The 20,480-nt window shown below is 41.1% G+C and overlaps 2 protein-coding genes across 7 annotated transcripts in view; one reads left to right on the top strand and one right to left on the bottom strand.

Annotated features, from left to right (window-relative positions):
• Positions 1–6,809, top strand: part of LOC128793625 (Fanconi anemia core complex-associated protein 24-like) — a 43,981-nt gene extending 37,172 nt beyond the window's left edge. Inside the window, exons 1-5 of one of the 6 annotated variants that reach the window (XM_053952970.1) lie at positions 1,069–1,668; positions 4,552–4,703; positions 5,152–5,291; positions 5,603–5,755; positions 6,330–6,809. In XM_053952970.1, coding sequence (XP_053808945.1) covers positions 4,592–4,703; positions 5,152–5,291; positions 5,603–5,755; positions 6,330–6,572 — 648 coding nt within the window. In that variant the 5' untranslated portion in view covers positions 1,069–1,668; positions 4,552–4,591 and the 3' untranslated portion in view covers positions 6,573–6,809. The other 5 variants (XM_053952974.1, XM_053952972.1, XM_053952973.1 and 2 more) reach the window with 5 other exon arrangements.
• A 1,006-nt stretch (positions 6,810–7,815) lies between these two features.
• RHPN2 (rhophilin Rho GTPase binding protein 2) overlaps positions 7,816–20,480 on the bottom strand; it is a 30,691-nt gene continuing 18,026 nt past the window's right edge. The window contains exons 5-15 of the mRNA XM_053952953.1: positions 20,391–20,468; positions 19,587–19,711; positions 18,489–18,655; positions 16,015–16,202; positions 14,490–14,646; positions 13,906–14,025; positions 13,615–13,809; positions 12,407–12,483; positions 11,519–11,665; positions 10,547–10,702; positions 7,816–9,277 (exon numbers count right to left, since the gene is read on the bottom strand). Of these exons, the coding sequence (XP_053808928.1) occupies positions 9,026–9,277; positions 10,547–10,702; positions 11,519–11,665; positions 12,407–12,483; positions 13,615–13,809; positions 13,906–14,025; positions 14,490–14,646; positions 16,015–16,202; positions 18,489–18,655; positions 19,587–19,711; positions 20,391–20,468 (1,662 nt within the window). The 3' untranslated portion in view covers positions 7,816–9,025. The remainder of the gene's footprint in view (positions 9,278–10,546; positions 10,703–11,518; positions 11,666–12,406; positions 12,484–13,614; positions 13,810–13,905; positions 14,026–14,489; positions 14,647–16,014; positions 16,203–18,488; positions 18,656–19,586; positions 19,712–20,390; positions 20,469–20,480) is intronic.

Here is a 20,480-nt window from a genome sequence, read left to right as displayed (position 1 = left end):
ATTGGGGCCACTTTCTGCAGTCCTAGGTAGATCTTCAACAGAGTAGTCATCTTATCTTTTGCTCAAGGTGGAGAGGTTTGCAGGTGCTCTGAAAGCGGTTCAAATGACCAGCCCTTTAAAAATAAAGTTGAGCAATGAACCTGCTTCATTTATTAAACTTCCCCAACAGCAGCAGCTCCGTGTGGTAGCAGCCCTCCATTTGAAGAGTCCCTGCCTGCACCTGGCCATGTCTGCACCTTGTGCTCTTACCCCTTCCCTTGGGGCAAACATCGGACTTGGAGGATTCAGAGCTAGGATGTATTATTACAAACAATACATTTCATCTGCTAACAGATAATGCATGCAACGTGACCAGGAGAAAAGCTGGATGGCTGAGGCAGGTGGGCAGGGGATGGCAGTGGCCTGTCCCTCGCGGCTTGCTGGCCCTGCTCTTTGTCTGCCTCGGACGGGACGAGCCCCCCTCGAGCTCCGTAAAGCCAAAGGCAGGTGGCGATGCCCAGTGCTGCGCTCCCGGAGCCTGCGTGCAGCGCTCCAGCAGCCGGGGCTGTGCGGGATGCCGGCGCTGTGGCTCACCGAGAGGATTCGGGGACGGGGCGGGGGTCGAGGACTTCCTGCGCGGTGCTGCCTCCATGCAGCTCCCGCTGCGCGGAGCTCGCCCGGCGCTGCCCTGGGGCTGCTCCGCGCAGCGCCCGAGGCCACCGAGGCTGCGGAGAACCTGGAACCGCCCGCAGCTGCCGGGGGCGTGTTGGCAAAAGCGTTTTTCAAGGATGCCCTCCCTGTCCCCAGGGCGCCCGCCCGCAGCGCTGTCGCACGCAGCCGAGCGGCTGCCCGCGGCCCGTCGGGGCGCTGCCGCATCCAGCCCGCATCCCTCTCCGGGCGGGCATCACCCCGAAGGACGGGGCAGGGAGGAAGAGGGGGGCTCCTCCTCGCCGACGCTCCGGGCACTTCCCAGCCCCGGCGGGCGCGTCTCCGGTGGCCCCGCTCCGGGCCCGCCCCCCCCGCCCCGGCTCCGCCCGGTGCCCACCCCCGCTCGCCCTCCCTCCCTGCCCGCATCCCTCCCTCCCTCCCTCCCTCCCTCCGTCGCTCCCGGCCGGCCGGAGGAGATGCCCCGGCGCGGAGTTGGCGGCCCGGGCGCCCGGCAGGAGCGCGGGGAGCGAGCGGCGCCGCCGGCCCTGGAAAAGTTGCGTGCCTGCCGGGGGGAAGGCGGGCAGCGGAGGGAGGGGGAAAACCACCACCCCAAAGTGCTTCCACCAATTTCCCAGCGCTAGACCTGCCTCCGAGATCAGCCCAATAAGAGCTGTCAGGGGAGGCTCCCGGCTCACTTTTCCACATCGCTTCACAGTTACGTTCGGCAGGCAGGCACGGCAGCGCGCTCAGCCCCGGAATTAGCGGGTTGATTTGGAATATGCCCGCTTTCCTGGAGACGTGCGGCTGCCGCTGGCTCGTGCGAAGGGAGAAATTAATAACTGCACGCCAGCAGGCAGGCACAGAGAGCCGGGAAGCCCAGCAACCAGCGGCTCCGCCAGCATCGGCAGCCTCGGAAAGCACGAGAGGAAAAGCTGGAGCACCCTGCCTGTTCCCAGGCACCGGCTGATGGCTTTTTACCTCACCCTTTCAATCCGCGCGTGAAGTGGCTGCGGGCGAGCGGCTCCCTTGCTCCTTGGAGGAGTGAGTATTCATTTTATTCAGACAATTTGTGGCTGGCTGCCTGGCAGAGGGCTCTCGCTCCGTGGGTTTCTGGCTGACTTGGGCTCTGCGTGCGTGCAAGGCGCGCTGGGCGAGCGCCTTCCTCGTCCGTAGGTGCGGTTAAATTGGACTGAACTGGGGTCCCTCATTAAGTCGGATGTTTCCAAATTGCCGATAATGGAAATGTGGGGTGCTTGTTAGCATTTTTTATTATCATTATTATTCTCTCGGGAGAAGAAGTGGTGGCAATTGTATTTGTCTTCCCGCTTGTTGGTCTTTTTTGGGGGGAGGTTTATTTTCCCTTCCGTTCTACAACCCTCCTTTAAAGAATCAGGAGGACTTTGGATCACAGAGGTTTCTAAGGCTGGCGAACCCGTTTCTTCTCCTTGTTTTCTTATTTAGTACAGTACGTCTCTGGGCTCTTTCACTGTGTTGTGAATAGATGCAGGGCTGCATTCATGCATTGAAATAGATCGCCGTTTTCGTGCTGAGAATAAAAATCACCCACCAGCCAGATATGTCAATGAGGGAGGAGGAGGCTGGAAGAACCTTGAGGGGGGGAAATCCCCCCGATTTATTATCACCTTCCCTCACCACAGAGCTTTGCACCCCCTAAGTAAGTAAGTAAATAAATGGCAATGGCTTCGTAGCTTCCTTTCCTACTTTGAGAGAAATACTGCTCTTGAAAGCTGCGAGGGGAATGAAATCTGTAGCCATAAGTAGCCAGGAGTCATGCCTGTCCCACAAGTTGTTTTCCTTCCCATCCTTTGGCTGACTAAACAGAGGATGCACCCAGCTGAAACTTGGGAGAGGGAGAAAGGCCCTCAGCCCCAGCCGCTGGTTTGCTGCCGAGGCTCCCAGAGCAGAAACGCGGGAGCCTGCAGCCCCCTGAAGCTGCTGTGCCGCTAAACGCTTCGTCTTCTCTTTGAGGAAGGCAGAGGAGGAACACATCCTTCTATTCTGCCTGGCTCCGGTCTCTGCTGGCTGGCAGCATCCCAGCCGGAGCCCCGAGCCGCCAGCCAGCGTCCCTGCTCGGCAGCACCAGCGCCGGGCTTGCCTGGGAGGCGCTGCAAGGCTTCAGCACAGGAGCCTGGGGCAGCTCCTGCCTGGCTGATACACGAGAGTTTCATTCAAATCCTTATTTAGGCTCTGCCTGCCGCCATGAAGGTGACACCACTTAACACAGGCAGGAATTCCTCGGCGGTTCGTTCAGTCGTGTCTTGAATTTCTCTCCATTCAAACAGTTTGCGTTTCGTAGCAGACTAAATCGAGTGGAATCAATCCAAGCTGGCATTTAAGGGCGCTGCACAGACCCGCTGGCGTTGCCAACAGGTATCAAACTGTAGGCCGGCTCTCCTCCCTTTCAGACAGGCACAAACGCTCTCCGTTTCGTGCAGACGGGTCTGGCTCTTCTCTCTGAGCGGGGAAGAAACACTCACACAGCTTTTACAAAGGCTGACACCTGGGAACGGCCAGCTTGAGCGCATCGACGGCTGGCCCGCTGTGGCGCTGGCTATCGCGGACAGGTGTTTTTTGGGAGGTGCTGATGGCAAGAACTCAAATAGCGACAACTGTTTATTGTTTCAAACGTAACGTGTCAGCGCTTAATGGCACGGGAGTTAGCTGCTGCTCACTTCAGCTTCAATTAAAGAACAGAGCTGATAACTACCAAAGCTATAGATCAAGAATCCTCTTCACTTCATTCATCCTCTTTTGGAAATTCTTCAAGAGTTTCTCTGCAACTAGGATAAGGGGAACTATGCAGCGCTCTTGTATGAGTGATATTTCCCCTCTATGTTCAATGCTAGACTGCTGTGAACAAGTAGAGACTTCACAATAGGCTTCTCAGTGCATACAAGTAAATAATAAAAAAATCAGAGGAGTGGAAAGTGACTCTCCTGTACATTTTACCTGTCTTAAACAAGATGATGAATCTTCGGGAAGAAGTTAGTATTTGGCATGCCCGTGAAATGAGCAAATTTCACACCCATAAAATCTGATACCATCAGAACCCAAAAGCTCTCTGTGGTGTCACCTCCCAGTCTGATTGTATGGATGGTTGTGACAGAAGAACCCTAGGAAGGGAAGTGATTATTACATGGTATTTTCATCCTTTAAGCCTTATTGTTCCCCCTCAGTGCTTACAGAAGGAGCACAGCTTTCTGGTAGCTTCCCCCTAAGCTATTTATTAAGTCCCTTCTTTTTCCAAACTTGCATCCTGGCTGTGGAGGACTTTGATTTCCATCCTTAGTTGTAAGCTGAGGGCCTTCAGTGTCCTTGGAGATTGAGGCATTTCATGTAAGTTGGTTCTTAAATTATCCAGGTGAACAATTTGTTAACTGGACAGGCTGCTAGCCAAGAAACTAACTTTGGATATTTTCTTCAATATGAATCAATAACACTCCGTATGTCTGCTTAACAAATGCAGTTGGTTTTAATAAGAAGTATGGCTGTATATGACAGCTACTCCTTTTATGCCTTTCCTTAAAAATAAACCAAGTTCTAACCTCTGCGAGGTGAGGTAGAATCCTCCTTAGATGAAGCCTCTCAGTGCTTTTTGAATGGTATTTAGTCATTCCCATCAGCTCCTGCTACTGGGGTCCAAAAAAGAGTTGTAAAGGGGGAAGTAGTCCCACAATCAGATTTTAATTCACTTTTTTTGCAAAATTTGTTATCTTTTAAATTTTTGTCACTTGTGAGCCAGAGTTGCTGGCCGATTTTGGTACGTTCACCTTAGCTGTAAGGAAGCTTGAGAAAGGAGGTAGTGTCTCTTCCAGAATATTGCATCCTAAGTTTATGATTAAAATTTATACGCTTGGAACAGGTTTGCAAAATGTGTTGCTACTTTTCCACATTTCTTCCTAGGGTGTAGCTGCTACTGAAGGAGGATTTTAAAGGAGGTCTGATGACAACAAAGGCAAACTTTCCTGTGACAGCGGGATCTATAGTTGTCCCTTACGGGCATGTGATTGGAAATGAGAGGTGGAGAGGGTCAGAGCTAGCCCAAAGGCTACAAGGTAAGCACAAACAAATTGGAAGAAGAAAAGCAAGTCAGGCAAAACATGCCCCTCTATTGCCCAGGAAGGTGAAACGGCTGGAATATGCTTTACTCTGGGCCTGACTGGTCCCATGTTTGTGCTATGGACTAGCTTAGCAGGCTGAAACTAAATTGTGATGATCCCTCCAGAAAAGCATGTGATATTTTTGTTCAAGTCCAGCGTTTACTGAGCAGCTCTAGTACTTTTAAATCTGTAGATTGGAACTGCTATTAATTTGCATTACTAAAGACATCACACAGTAGTTCGGATTGCTTGTAATAGATTTACTTCAAGGGAGAAAAGGCTTTTTATAAAGTTCATGATCAAGTCACTAGAATTACTGACACTTTAGGAACGCTCTGTTGTGAAATAATTGTTAGTATATTTTTAACTACTGTATGTTTTCTTCTAACAATCGCACCCTAAGGGAAAGTTAGAGTCATCTTTGAAGATGCCTTGGGACTGGTGGACTTTCATCTTTCAAACAGAACTTGCATTTTACTTATTTCCGAAGCAGATTTGGTTGCAGGGGATGAATTCAAACGAAGATTGGTTAGGTTTAGAAATGTAAGTGCTATATAAAGAGAAAAGTTTTCACTTGATACTTGTTTATTCCATGCTTCTGAAAACATTCTTCTTGTGGTTTTTTACAATTCCATCGGAGATGACCTTTTGGGATAATTTTCACCTGGAAACTATCTGAAAATTCTGCAGCTGTGTGATAATGCTGTATTAAACCTCTGTCCTGTTGCTGCAGCTTATGCTCTTCCTCTGATTTGCTATTAGGCAGCTGATACTTGAAAGAATTTCTCTCTGTTCCATTGCATTAGCTTGTCATTAACAAGGTTTTGCCTAATACCTTTTTCCTTTCAACACAGGCCAGCAGTCTTAGGGGAATTGTAATCGTAGAGAAAACCCCAATCAGTGGTCAGTACTACCTAGGAGTACAAAAACTTGTTGTACTCGAACTTGGAATGGTGTTGCTTCCTGTGGCCAATCAAGGAGAAGCTTCTCAGCTTATTATTCAACTAGTAAGTTTCTGTGTTATATTAAAATATGAGATGTACAGCAAAGCAGGGAGAATACATAGGATCTTAAAGGAGCACAGCATCACTTGCATGGAAGGAATAAATCTTCAGTAGTATAGTTCAGTGGAAAGAAGGCTCATTTGGGAACAAAGCAAAAAGGCTGAAGAATATGATCCTGGATTTTTTAAATGTAATCTTACATTAGGTAATGTATGTAGGTACATGTGAGGTACCACTAGGTAGCATTAAGCAGTTGTCACTGTCAAAATCAGCTTGAGACTTTGCTTTCTCTAAGGCTAGGGAAACTGCTTTTAAATTGTTTCTTGTTACCCTTTCTTTCTCTGACTGCATCCCAAAGATGACAAAAACCATTGTTTTCATTTGTTGTTGCTAGTAAGAAACTGTTCCTAAGTAAGGTTTCGTCGAACTGCATCCGATAAGGGATGGAGGAGGGAGCTTGTATTTCCAGCTTCCTAGCGCTTGCCCTGAGCTGTGCAGAGATGAAGCCGGGGTCAGCCCTGGCCGCGGGGCTCTGGCAGAAGCGCTGGGTGTCGCTGACAGCTCTCTTCGGCTCCAGGTGCGGGAGCAGAGCAGGGATGGCGGCGCCAACCCCTTCCTTGGCAAGCGGCGCGCTCAGCTGGCAGGAGCCGCAGTGCTCCAGGCGGTGCAGCACATCCCCGGCGTTGGCAAAGCAAAAGCTCTGCTCTTACTGCAGCGCTTTGGAAGCGTCCATCGGCTTTGTAACGCGGCCATCCACGGGCTTGAGCAAGCGCTTGGACAAGCAGTAGCACAACAAATTTATACTTTTTTGCATTCCTGACGTGCACGTGCAGTGGTATTTTGCAAAACTTGGGTTTTTTCTTCTGAATGATAAAAGTTTGGTTTTAATATTAAATCAGAAGATGCTGATTTCTGTAATCATGGCTAGCAGCAACTGGACTCTGATGCTTCTTTTTTAACATCTGCTCTGTTCATATAGAGTAAGCTGTGCAAATTGCCTTGGAAAGAAGTCTGTATTTTGCATTAAAAGGCCTGTTTGGTTGGAGCATAAGGTCTCCTAGGCCCATTTATTTCATATTTTAAATTTAAAAAGCCAAGCTTTCCTCAAGGACAAGTGAGTGTGATGATGGGAAGGGAAAGACAATTATTCAGGAGCTAAGAGGGAAAGTATTTCCAGGAAGACTGTCATGGTGGTTTAAGAGAAATGAAGAGCTGGAAGGGTGATTGCTGTGACTCTATTAAAGGTTTGCTGACTTGATCAGCAATTTCAGCACACAGACCAAGTAAATCTCATCTGTATGGAACACTGTGAGGCAGGGCTGTGCAGATCAGGGTCTGGCTGCTGCTGCTTGTGTGTGTAATAGAAGCACTACTCCCAATACACCTAAAGAGTAATTGCTAAGGATAGGCAAGTCCCAAGGAATTTACAACTTATTTTTTTATGTAGCCTTTACAGGGAAACTAGAAATATGTTTACACTCTTTGTAAGGAAGTTTGTGGCAGGCACATTCTTCTCTCTCAGGATTTTTTCATAGAGGAGTACAGAAGAAAGAAAGAGAAAACAATTTCTATTTCTGCTCCTTGTTTTTCCCATGTGGAATGTGCTTGCAGAATTTTCCCTGGGGTGATTGCTTGATTGGATTCAGGTGGGGATTGTTTGAGCCTGATGGCCAATCCAACCCACCTGTGGCTGGACTCTCGCGAGGAGGCCATGAGTTGTGAGTTAGATATGGCAGTTAGAAAAGTAGGATTGTAGTTTTAGTATCTCCTTTAAATAGTATATTAATGTATTTTAGTATAGTTATAAAAAAGAAATCATTCAGCCTTCTGAACTGGAGTCAGACATCAGCATTTCTTCCCACTGGGTTCACCTACATTTACAATAGAAGCTGGTTTTAAACTCTTAGTTGATATTGCGCAATACAGGAACTTCTCTTAAAAGTTTCTTAGATCTCTGTAAGCAACATTAGAGAAACACACAAGAGGTATGGCAACAGTAAATAGCAAAAACCTGTAAATTATGCTTTATCATCCAAGCTGCAGCAGAATTAAAAAGCTACTGCTAAATGGCAACATCTGATTTTTATTCTTAAATAATGGTCATCAAGATATTTACACCTACTACATAAGGAATTAAAAATACATGACAACTTTAAAGTTTACACCAAGATGCAGATTTTTGTGTAAATTTTAAGTATCTATCTACTCTGTAGATGGCAAAGTTAACTAACACTACAGTGTTAGCAATTTTCAGTTAATTTAAGGAAATGGAAGAATCTCAAAGAAATGCTCACCTGTTATTTTTTGTCCCCCTCCTTACTATAGATACAGTTTGCTCATTAAATTTTTCCAAGGGCAGAAGAATTTTTTTTTGCTTGATGTCATAGTAAATAAATATCCTGCCACTTAGCACAAGCACTTTTTTATCATATTTTAAAGCATCACTGCAATTTATGTGCCCCTGAATCAACATATTATGTCCATTTTGAGATCTGTTTCACAGCTATCCATTTTATCAAGACAAGTGAGATACAAGTCTTAAGGTAAGTAGGTTAAATAACATTTGGAATAAAGCTTGTTTTTAACAATTGAATCAGCAGGCATTTAAAATGTTACCTAAATCTGAAAAAGAAGAGAGTAAAAGCCTTTTGGAGTTTAAAAGACCTTTTAGATTTTAAGCTTTGTAATTCTCTTCCAGAATTAAATTGCCTGTTCAGTAGGCTACACCTAAGTACTGTGAGGAAGCACCTCTGCATAAAAACACAACTCTGTGACACTCTTGCTTGGCACAAGACTTGTTTCTCTGGATATTATGATTCCTTCTCACCTGTGGTTTGTTAAGATAATTCTTCAAAGTAGTGTTAAGTCATTTACTGGCTCTAAGAGCAAAATCATTCTTTAATGTCTCCCCTATTATTTTGCATTCAGCATCAAGTTTATAATCAATAACTCCCATCTAGCATAGTTTTGACTATTTTTATGAAAAATCAGTCATAACTGTATTTTGAAACCCAAAAGGAGTCCAGTCCTCATGTAAGCAATTCTATAATCTACATCTTGTTATTGCATACCTCCCAAATGACTTCATTCTAACCTTCAAATACTTCAGTTTTACAGTTTCTGCCAGCTTCTGACCATAAGTGGCTCAATGCACAGCAAATGAAGTCACCAGAATTTGTCTGAGTTTATACGTACGTATGTGAAGACAAAATTGATCAATATTTTTATCTACATTTTAAACAAAAGTCACATTAACAGATACTTCCGAAAGATTCAGTACAATGAACTTTCTGTATTGAAAAGTGTGAAGGGAGAAAGCTTCTTCTTAACCTGAGAACTTCCAGCCACAGCTGAAGGAAGGCAGAGTGTACTTGCAGCTTTCTGTCTGTTCTTAGCTCCCCAACTTAGAAAAGGGAGTTTTAGTGGGGCTTTCTTGGTCTCATCAATTTTATCCTCGTCCATGGCTAAACAGATTAAGGAGTATGTCTTCTGCATTCCCATCGAGTAAGTTGCACTCTTGCTATGCTGTAGGAAAAAGAGAAGCATTTTAAGAATCAGTCATCCAAAATGGGTCAGAATTTTGACAATAACAAAAGGTTACTGTGCAAACGGTTTTCCAGGGCAGACTGCAGCAAGCTTTCTGTGCTAATGGTATCACTGAGCACCAGGCCCTTCAGAGTGCTGTGACCCTGGGATTTTGCACATGTGGACTCAAAGGTATACTCTGCAAAGCATAAAGGAACTTGTCATTTTTTTCTTGGGTTGCTAAACATTTACTGGCTTCTAGAATAACTATTTAATGTACACACTAAGCCCCCTACAAAGCTCAAGTGTGTAATTCCTGCACAGATGTGAAGGGAGTACTTCTGCTGTCTTTGGACAGGTTTTATAATGATCACAACTATAGGAGCTCCTGTGTGACACTCTCCTGGGATACCTGAAAGGCACAGCCTTCTCTGTCTCCTCTTAGCTTTGCCCTGAAGCAATTTGATTATATTCTAGCCTTTTCTTTCCAGTTGCAACTTGAAATGGCAGATGCACAATTCCTTATTTTCAATAAGTAAAACCAATTTTTACAAAACAAGAAAACGTTAACAGCAGCAGGGGCACCTTAATATCTTCTCAGGCAACACTACTTGAGTGTCTAAGCTTGCCAGGGAATGTTAAAAGCATGCAGCAGTGGATTTAGCTGAGCTACAGGCTCTTTCACACAACTAGTAAGTTATTTAGAGCTTAATATTTTTTAATCTTATGATGACTTTCCCTTAGTCTAAAGCTTCTGCAGTAGTTTTGTAACTGACTAGACAGTTAAAAGTTCAGCAAAATAAAAAAAAATGCATACAATAATCCACGATCTAATACAAAAGTCACAGATCATTTAGAATAACAGTGGTTAAAATAAACGTGGTCTTGGATGTTCTATTTCATCCCATTATTGTTTCATTGTGATTTGTCCACTGATGATGAGGGTTAATGCCTTCATCCTCTGGGACAAGTTAGGGGAAATAAACTAGGTCTTCAGATTTTTCATACAATTAATCTAAGTAGCTCCACTACAAAAAAGCCCACCACCCACCCAACCATTCTTATGCAGACAGACTGCTTTAGCTTGCTAGGTCACAATGTTTAAACAGATGGTTTAAAGCTGAACATACATCTGAAGGCTTTATATATTCACAGGCTGAGTGGGATATCTGACTACCTGAAAGTAAACATTAATCAGGAACTGAAGGCAGGCAAGTGAAAAAACTCTAGCATATCAAATCTGCCAAACATATTTGCCTCATTACATACCAAAGATGCTGCTGTATCCTGGCAACTGATAACCTCAATCTCCATGGGCTGCTTTCCCCCACTTTTCAATTTTTCCAGCACTTCACTGACACCAAGCCACTTGCAATCTATGCCACCAACTGAAACAATGTAGTCACCTTCTTTTAGGCCTGCTGACTGTCAAAAAATTCGGCACAGGTTATTATCCAGAATTAAAAAGGCATGTAAAATATTTTTGTCATCACAGAGTATCTGCCCCAAAGGCATTTCCCTCTTAGATGCTACAAACCCATTCTCTAGCCACACATGTGCAACTTTCTCAAGTACACAAACTACCTCTGGAGTTACCATTGATGTGATTCTGCTATACTCAAATGTTGGCTGGTTTTATGTTCTTTTCACTTTTCTCCTTAAGTAAATGAACCCTGGGTTTTGCTATGCTATTGTCCCCAGAAGACATTTTCTGCAGTGTTTAATTCTTTTTCTTCATTATTTTTATTTGTATTTCTGTGGTTACTTCTGCCTTTTCTATAAGTAAACTGCTTTTCACTGCATGCTGCTTTATCCCTTTGGACTTTCCCTGAAAGAACATCATTACAAGCCAATAAAATGTTCTTGCCCTTCTTAGGCAAACACTACACCTTGCATTCCCTTCCTGATCCTTATTCTTGTTGCTACCTTTTAAAGTATTTATCCCTTCTAACTTCCTGAATAAGACAAGAAGTAACCTTTGCTTTTATTATTTGTGACTTTTTAACTATTAAGAATGAACAGAGAAAGAAATGAACTCTAGTTTCATGTGATGTTGGGGATATGGGTACTTTAACAACCTGCAGCATATATAGCACTTCAAATGCATTCAGATTATATGAATTTACTATCCTAATGTATAGAACTCAAGAAATACTCCACCCACTAGTATGAACTAGCTAAAGGTACATTTTAATACTAGAGTCTGCAGAGAAATTGTTCAAATCACACCAATATACTTACTGCTGCAGAACAAACTGGATCAAGACAATAAACCTGTACTGGTGAACCTCCTTTCAGACTGAATCCAAGCTCTCCTGCTTCATGGTGGAGGCAAATGGTACGTGGAGCTGTCCATCTCTGCTTGGCTGAGAACACTGTCAGTGGGCCCTGCAGGGAACACAACAGCAGGCATGTTATGGTTTACTGTCACTTGTAAGTGAGCATTTCTGCTTTTGTAAGGCATAATGCTTTAAGCTCTTCTATTGTAGATGTTCCTCAGGTTAACTCCCAGCTAATTCCCCAGAAATGCAAAGGGATTTTTTGACTGTTCAGTTGATCCTTCAAACAGAGTGGGATAAAGGCAACTGCTAAGTTGTTCCAGGATCTCTGTTAAGGTGTGCAGAATCTTTTGGCTGCATAGGCTGTAAGGTCCTGTATTACTCCATTTCAGAGGAGATAAACTGATTCATGAAACATTGCATATTCTGATCCTAACCAGAACTCCCAGCTCCTTCTGCCCACTGACACATACAGAGCCACCTGAAAGACTGGCTGTGTCACATGTAAGTCACACATTCTGCATGCCTGTCTCCACACACTAGGTATTTCTCCCTCCCCTTAAGCTGTGTGCAATTATCTGCTGAGACTTCATGGGACTTTTATGAAGGTTTTCAAGACTGAATGTTGTGCAAGCCATATAGAAATTGCACTTCTATTCTTTGCTTCTCTCAAAGTTGACTTACACCTCTAAAGCTAGGAGTGATTTCTCCAATAGCTTCTGAAAAAAGCTCAATTACTACAGGATTATCTTTTCAGGTTAAAATACTTGTGTCCCTTCTCTCACTTAAGAGTGAATTTATAGTTGCTATCAAAATGGCAGAGGTTGGTCAGTATCAGTATGTTACATACCAGCTTGTGAAAGAAGTCTTTAACTTTCACCTTGGAAAACTGAGGAGCAATTGTTTCTATTTTATGTTCTGTTTTAGCTGAAATAAAAAGAAAATAAAATTAATTTTCAGTATTAATTAAAAGACTTTTAAGTATTTTTAAGTATAAGTTAAAAGACATCAAAATTTATTTTTCTTGCATTCCAAGCTAGATAGGAATTTGTCCTAAATTCTTACTGGGATGTGGAAAAATTATTCTTTGTGGAAGCTTGTTAGATATCAGAACTACCTTAAAAATATCTTCACAGCTCACAGTATCATTATGGAAAACTAAAAAAAAAAATCCCTTAGAACAAAATTATGCTACTGTCATTTTTATTTTATTTTCCTTTGAGAAGTTTTTAAAACCAGCACTCAGTTTCCTACTGCATCCAAAGAGGAAAGAGGTATATGAGCTGGTCTAAGGTAGGAAAAAAAAAATAGCCATCAAATTGAGTTAACAGCCCAGTCTAGTACAAGAATTGGGCTCAAGAAACAGTTACTGTAGTTTTCCCCCATATGAATTTAACTTTTTCAAGTCTCCCCATTTTTTCTAGTTCACAAGATAGTCACCAAAAAAAGCTGGATTCTAACTAACCACCATTGTTATCTACCCCAAAAACCAGTGTTGCTAGAGACAGAAATACTGTAAAAGAGTTCTAGCAAAATAATATACTGATCAAAATACATTGATCTGTGACTGAGGAAACATGTAAGGAATCGAACTTGTGGAAGAGGTTTTACAGCAACTTCTGTGAGCCAGAGAGAAGTTTGATAAGAGGATCCATGTTTACCCCTGAAAAAATTTCCTACAAAGGTCATTGACATAGAAACCAAGAAAGAAAGACGGATAAATACGAGAAACCTGCAACTGCCTATTCCAATCAGCACTTTGTTTGTCTCTAGTGACCAATGAGTAAACATATGAGTTTTGCAAGAATGTATAAAAAGCATGCATGCTAGAATAAAAACAGTTTGAAGCCTTCTGAAAATGGAGTGTGTTGCTTTGCATTGTAACCATCTCAACTACGACAGGAACTCTACAAATGTGCAGTATATATTTCACATTATTTATGTTCTGTATGGAAGCATATTCTGTATGTATTGATACATATAAATTAAAGGCCTCTCTCCATGAAAGCATATTTGCCTATGGTTAGATATCCTTTATTTCTGGCTGTGTACACTTACGGAGTATATCTGGAGCCTGAATTAGACTTAGGAAGTCATCTTCTGTCTCTTGCTGAGCATATTTGAGGAGTGAACGTTTATGTGCAGCTGTCAGAACCTCCTGAAGAACCTCAATGTTGCGAAGCTTTTTGCAGAGCCCACAGACTCTGAGAGCTTCTTCGTGGTAAACAATGGCTTTGCGTAAATGCGCTTTCCCTGAAAACATTAAAAACCACTGCTTGTCATCCACAGACAATAAATACCAGGGAGTTTTCAAACTGTAGCTAGTAGCTGTGTGGAAGTGGCAGTTACCTAATTGTTTTCTCTGAACTTTGTCCTTTAAAACAGCAAGAACCATCAGCCCTTCAGGCACGTAGTCATAGAGCTGGGACAAGGCTTTCTCCTGCTGATCTTCATCATCACCAGGCTGCACTGTAATGATGGATAAAAACCATTAAGCATACACATCTCTTGGTCCCCTCTTCCTTTAGGGTACTGTGTACTTATTACTACATTCTCTCCTAATGCAGTAAAATACTTACATACGCATATATAAATATATAAATAAGAATTTCAAGTTTTTGGTTTTATCATCTACAATATGCAAGTAATACTTGCATGCCAAAACATATATATAAAATCTGAACTATTTAGTAGCATATAATGGATATATAACTTTTCTTTTGTTTCTGTGAAAGTTAGTTTACTGAATTTTCACATTTTTCTCGAAAGACAAAAAGAGCACGGCCTCATATTTGAGTGGGGAAAATGACCACAATTTAACATCTATTAAAGCACCAAAGTTCTTGGCTCCAAAACTTATTCACAGACCAAATTATAACTGTTGATGTGTGTATTTTTTTTAATACAAACATATAAAGAAATATGATTCTTACATTCATGGTCACACAGAATGGTGGCAGTGAAGTAATGTGCCAGAGCTTTGTAATGGTCTGACTTTATTTGTGCCAGCTTAGACCAGGAATAGGGAATATTCTCTTTCACTGGTTCCTGATTCATTGCAGTGTTAACCAGCATGTAAACCTCTCCCACCTAAAATAAAGCAAATAATTGAAATATTAGAACTCAATATGAGGTATTAGGAACTCAAGTAAGGGGTATCATATTCAGGCTTAAGATAATTTCATATACAATCACAACAAAGAAAGGAAAAACATGCTTAGGATAGGTTGAAATTAAGTTTAGAAAAAAATGGTAATGCCTTCTCTGGTTTTTCCCTCACAAGAAAGGTAAATCAATTTTGTACAAGAACAGATGGACTAAATCAGTCAATCTATATGACTTCATAGTTAAATAAAAACACCATATAATAATCAGGTCTTAATTTACAAATATATCTCATTAACTGAGTTGAAAAAAAAAGTGAAGCATATTCAAACAGTAGGTTTGTGCTACACTTTGAAACTGTGGGGTCATACATAGTCTTAAGTTTGTGTGGTCTAGTTAAAACTGGGATAATATCCTTTATACAGAGGAAATGAAATAGGTTTTCAAGCAGTGAATGCTGCTTTAATGGATCAAACTACTCCAACTGACAGAATCAAAAATCTTTCCCCTGCAGCTGATCAATCCCACAGATATGTCACGGTGGCTTTACAGGGTTGGTATGAAAGGCTTTGCCTTTTTCTTTTATGGAACCACTTTTTTATCTGCTACTCTGAAATAACTGAGAAAGCACAGGAATATCTTCATGGCATACTAATTTTTTGGTACATACCTCAATCAAGTATTAACACTACCTTCTGGGGCAAGCCTATCTCATTTTCTGGCAAGTCCCAAGGCAGCTCTGCAGGGCCCAATTTGACTCTGTTTGTCAAGCTCCCTCCCTCAGTTACAATTTAGCTATTCTTGATTAAGCTTTTTTTGGTTTGCAAACCCTTCAGCAGCTGGGAAACAAGTCAAGTTGTTCAATACTTAACAGGGAACCACACAAACACCCCGTGAGGTTTGTATGTAGTTCTGTGGATGAAATCTGTATGTTTCAAAGACCAACATAAACAGCTTGTTAAAAACCTTCAGCAAGTTCACTGCCTATTTCTGTTAATCTCCATGAACTATGAAAAATTTTAACAACTCTAGAATAATATTTAAATTTTGTTCACATTTTAATCCTCTGAAAAGCTGTGCTTTTAACTGGAGTTTGTGAGCTGCCTGTGTTAATTTTGGTTTCCAGTAATGGTTGTTAACATTTAAATTTAATAAATATTACTATTATATAATATTATATAATGTGTCTATATATTCATATAGGTCATAATAGTATATATAATCAATCATAATAGTATATATTTTTATATATAATAAGATATAATAATATTTAATATTACTAAAAGCTGTAGGTAATAACACAGCACTGTAAGCACTTATTTTAAAGACTAGATTTAAAGTCCCATATTTTACCTTGGCAACTTCCTGTGTCATTTTTACTAGTGTGAAAAACTCATTGCGTATTCCAGAAAGACCAATGTGCTCAAAAACACACTCTCGAGCTTGTGCAAGCATCATTTTCACTAGTACATTCAGCATAGCTGGGCTCATGTCATAACTTGGTGTGTGAGTAAAGGTCTCCTTTAAGTAGCTTAGAACTCCTGCAATTACAAATGGTTTTGTTAGTATTATGAAGATAAACAAGTGAACTTAATTCTAGTATGTACCATAATAATTAGGATTTAAAGGATATTTTCTAGTATTGCACTACAGCAATCTGAAGGAATTCTTGGTGCATAAAAAGTTAGACTGACCTACAGGTTTTGCTTTGCATTGCTATCAACCATCCCCAAGTACAGCTGTCAAAATTACACTTCTGAGCAGCCTTCATATTTGCTTGTAAAAGTTCTTGTGATTCACCATAAGGCTGTGCTGAACTGAATGTGACTTATACGTGGGAATGACAGGCTATGGCTTACAGAGGGGACAAAAAAAGAGAAAAATCTGCACAGCTTTAAGGAGATGACAGTAGTAGATCCTCTGGAGAGAAGGAAAAGACACAAACGTGTAAACTTAATTAAATATTAATCTTCTTTTCAGATGCTGCTAAGAGCATTGTGTGTCCCAATGAAAGCTCCATTCCATGCCTGTAAGCTAGAATTTTTATTTATAGATATATAAATATATTTAATAGGGTAAAAATAAGGTTGTTCTCTAGACATTTGGTTCCACCAAAACATTACTAATTTCTATCACATATCAAATCTAAAACAAACACTAACTGTAGTGCAACACTAAGTAACAGTTTCATGGATGGAAGCAGAACCCTCAGCAGGCATGTCATCAGACTGGTTTAGTGAGTTCAGCTAGTTCGGGAATGCTGACAGCCCTGCAGAAGTGGAACACTAAGGCCTCTGCCTTTTAAGCATTCCAGCTTCTGTAATCTTACTTCTTGCCACCACATTCAGTTCTGGCCACGTTGTGCAGTATTTTGCCACTGAACGGTGTCTGTGATTTTTGATTTTCCATGTTACACTCATATCTCAATTTTTAATATGCCATTAAACAAATTTGAAATGTGGCCATTTCTACTGTTTTGCACTAAAAAAATTAAACCCAAATTTACCAGGACATGCCTGGTAAAGTACTGATAGAGTGCCCTACCAAAAGGAACTGAAAGTACAGGAGGAAAAAAACGTGTTTTTTTGGTGGTTTTTTTTTTTTTTTTTTCCTCAACATATTTCTGCTTATGTTGGGGATAAATTCTGTGCAACATCTTTCATTCAGCACTGGGAAACAGTTCATACAAACTCTGTATCATGCCTCTGCCAACATAATGAAGTGTTACAGCACCATGCACAGGTACAATGAAATGCCTCCTGTTGCTTTGGGGCCCTGCAAAGGTAACTGTGGTAGCAAATAACCCATTTCCAATTTTGCATTAATGCTGTTCTGCAAACATGTTGAAGTGAAAAGCAGTGATTTTTTTTTATTTGCAAAATGGAAGAAGCAGGAGTAACATGGCGAAATTTCCTAACTACTGAAATTTCTTTCAGACAAAATACAAAGGTTGAGAAAGAATTTCCTTTTCTTTCTTTATTTTAAATATACATGAAGAAATACTAGACTTTTTTTTGATAGCTGTGTATTCAAAGGAGGGGATTAATGAAAATTCAACTCTGTGCTCCACAGCTTTTAGTTGATAAAGCTACCCATACAGTGCAAACCAGTAGTCACAGATGTTAGTGCAGAAATAAATCTTACAGTACATATTAATTACAAAGGACATGTCTTTAAATATTACATGTAGCAGAAGATGATACTTACAAAACAAATCAGAAAATCTATTTAAAAGCCCCCAATGAAAACAGAAGACTTTATAACGTGTTAGTTCAAGGGAAAGGATTCCCTTTGTTAGAATTTCTATTTCTCCTTGCTTGGGACAGAGATAGGTTATTTTGAACCTGTTTGCCTTTGGAACTTATGGAAAACAGGCAGTCAACTTCCAATGAATTGCAACTTTCACCAGAGAAAAAGGCAAGATTAATTTTTAAGACCCTCATATGGAAAACTATGCTTGCAGGGTTTTTATCCAACCTGTCAATTGTCTCTTGTACAGGTTTGACACCAAGGTGCCATCATGGAGGTAAAAGTTATGCTGGTGAAACAAGGAATGAAGCAGTTAATGCTACTGCAGTAACTCTGACCTTTGAACTGCACTTCAGTAATCATTAACCACAGTATTCACTATCTTATCTGCATGTTCAGACTGCACTTCCAGGTTTTGATTTAAAGCTTCATCTGAGCTCTTCACTGGGCTTCTTGAATGTCCCTGTTCCTCCTTTTTTGCGTAATCAGGCCAGTAGAAAATGCAGAAATCCATATGACATCAGAATGAGATTGGGAACATTTGCGTGAAGACCTTTCCAGTATTTTAAGATGTGTACCTGCAGCTTTCTGAAAAGCATCAACGGCCTTTTCAAGTCCAGCCTGGGTCTGACGATTGCATCTTGTTCCAATCTGTGTGTAGAGAGCTCCAATGTTGAATAAAACACTGGCTTTTTCAAGCAACAGGTTTTGCTGACACACTGGGACACCTGTGAAGGAATCATACCTTGGGAAACAAATATTAGAAGAGGTGTCAAGATTAGCAGAATCCATTGAAAAAACAAGTACTTTCATTCTGTTTTTCTGAATGAGAAGGGGAATTATTAACTGTTCTGCTGCAGTGAAAATGAAGGTGAACAGAAACCCATGTTCTACAAGGATAATCCACATAATTAACCAAGCCAGGGAGCAGCTTTATTTGAGTTTTCAGCAGGTTTTACAGTAGTGCCTCCATAAGCTCATTACATTTAACTCAGAAGTGCCCATAAAACATCACAGAGGTGGAGAGCATACTTGGGGAAGTATCAGTATGTGCTGCTACACTCTCCTACTTAGGTGTTGCCAAAGATCAACGGGCATGGCCAGATCCTCTACTGCTTGTGTTTAAAGTTTCTATTTGCAGGTCTGACTAGAAAATTAACAGTTCCTCTTGGCTACATGGTAGTCATCTTTTTTCATCATAAAAATTTTGAATTCAGAGTCAAATTTTGCTCACAGATATAGTAAGTACTCCCTTATAAAAAAAATAAGTTGCTTCTTTCTCTCCTCTGGCCCAAGTGGTCTTCTTAACAAATTGAAGGAGGGCAATTAAGGTCTGGCCCCGTTCCTTGTCCTCATTTTGTACACCTAGGTTCAGAATTCAGAAACATCTGTAGCTATCCAAAATGAAGATTATTTTCTCTCTTTCTCCCTTCTGCTAACCTGTAGCCAAATCATAATCTAGCCAATGGTTTCACTCTTAAGCACGTAAAGAGTGTACTGTATTCAGGTTTACTCTTAACTAAAAAAAAAAAAAATTGACAACACACTGCAGGGATTCAAGAGGAGACACACACTGACATACTACAGACTAAAAGACAGTTAATGATTAACCAGTTAATGATTAACCAGGTGAGGGGGGGAAACGGACTGAAGAGAAACATGAACTACACACTTACCATGTAAATAAAACTCCAATGTGCCTGGTGGGTGGGAAAAATCTGTTTTCTACATAACCAAGTTGCAGGAAATAGCTTATCAACATCTCAATGCCAGCTTCATCTCGGCTAGGAGTGCGGCAAGCCTTGAAATACAATAGATTAAAATTAAGTGCATTCTGTTGAGTTACAGGATGAATACTGAAACCCCAAGGATAAAGCTCTGCTTCCTTTGGACTTCTGCATATCATAGAAATGTGTGGAATCTGAGAACAGTAAGCTTAAAGCCATATGGATTCATGCCAAAAGTTTTTCAGCTGCACACAAGTAGCACACAACCTTTAAAAAAGCAAACAGAATCTGTTTGGCAAGTCTCAAAGTTAATTAAATAAAGATTGTAGGTATTTTATGAAAGCTACAGAGAAGGCTTCTGTTTCTATCATAGTACAGGAAACAAACAATAGTCAGAAATACCAACCATTCTACTACAGTATTTTGCTAGGTTAATCCACTCCAACACTCTTCCTGCTAAATTTAAAATACTTTAAAATAAAAAATAGTAGGCAAGACAAGTCTTGGATTAACAAAATTTATGAAGTTACATCACCAGCTCAATCATTTTGCATAACTTTATCTGTTTCTTCGCTTTTTCTTTACTCAGATTGTAAAGCTCTTGGACAATGGACATTCATGCACCATGTCTCAGAAATTAAGTCAACTGGAGTATAGTAAGCTCTAAGTAAAAACGTCGTATTTTGATTCCATATAAATGTTATTTACAACTGTACATTAAGAGACCTCACAATATACCATACTTGAACTTACTTGTCTCAGATCCATGAGATCTGCTATTTCATCTTCATACTCTGAACTGTCTTGACTATAATGTTCCAGAATAAAGTCCTAAAAAGAGAA

This window comes from Vidua chalybeata, chromosome 11, assembly GCF_026979565.1.
Source record: "Vidua chalybeata isolate OUT-0048 chromosome 11, bVidCha1 merged haplotype, whole genome shotgun sequence".
Lineage (NCBI taxonomy): Eukaryota > Metazoa > Chordata > Aves > Passeriformes > Viduidae > Vidua > Vidua chalybeata.
The sequence above is the reverse complement of the archived record's forward strand: the minus strand, read 5'-3'. Positions and strand labels throughout refer to the sequence as shown.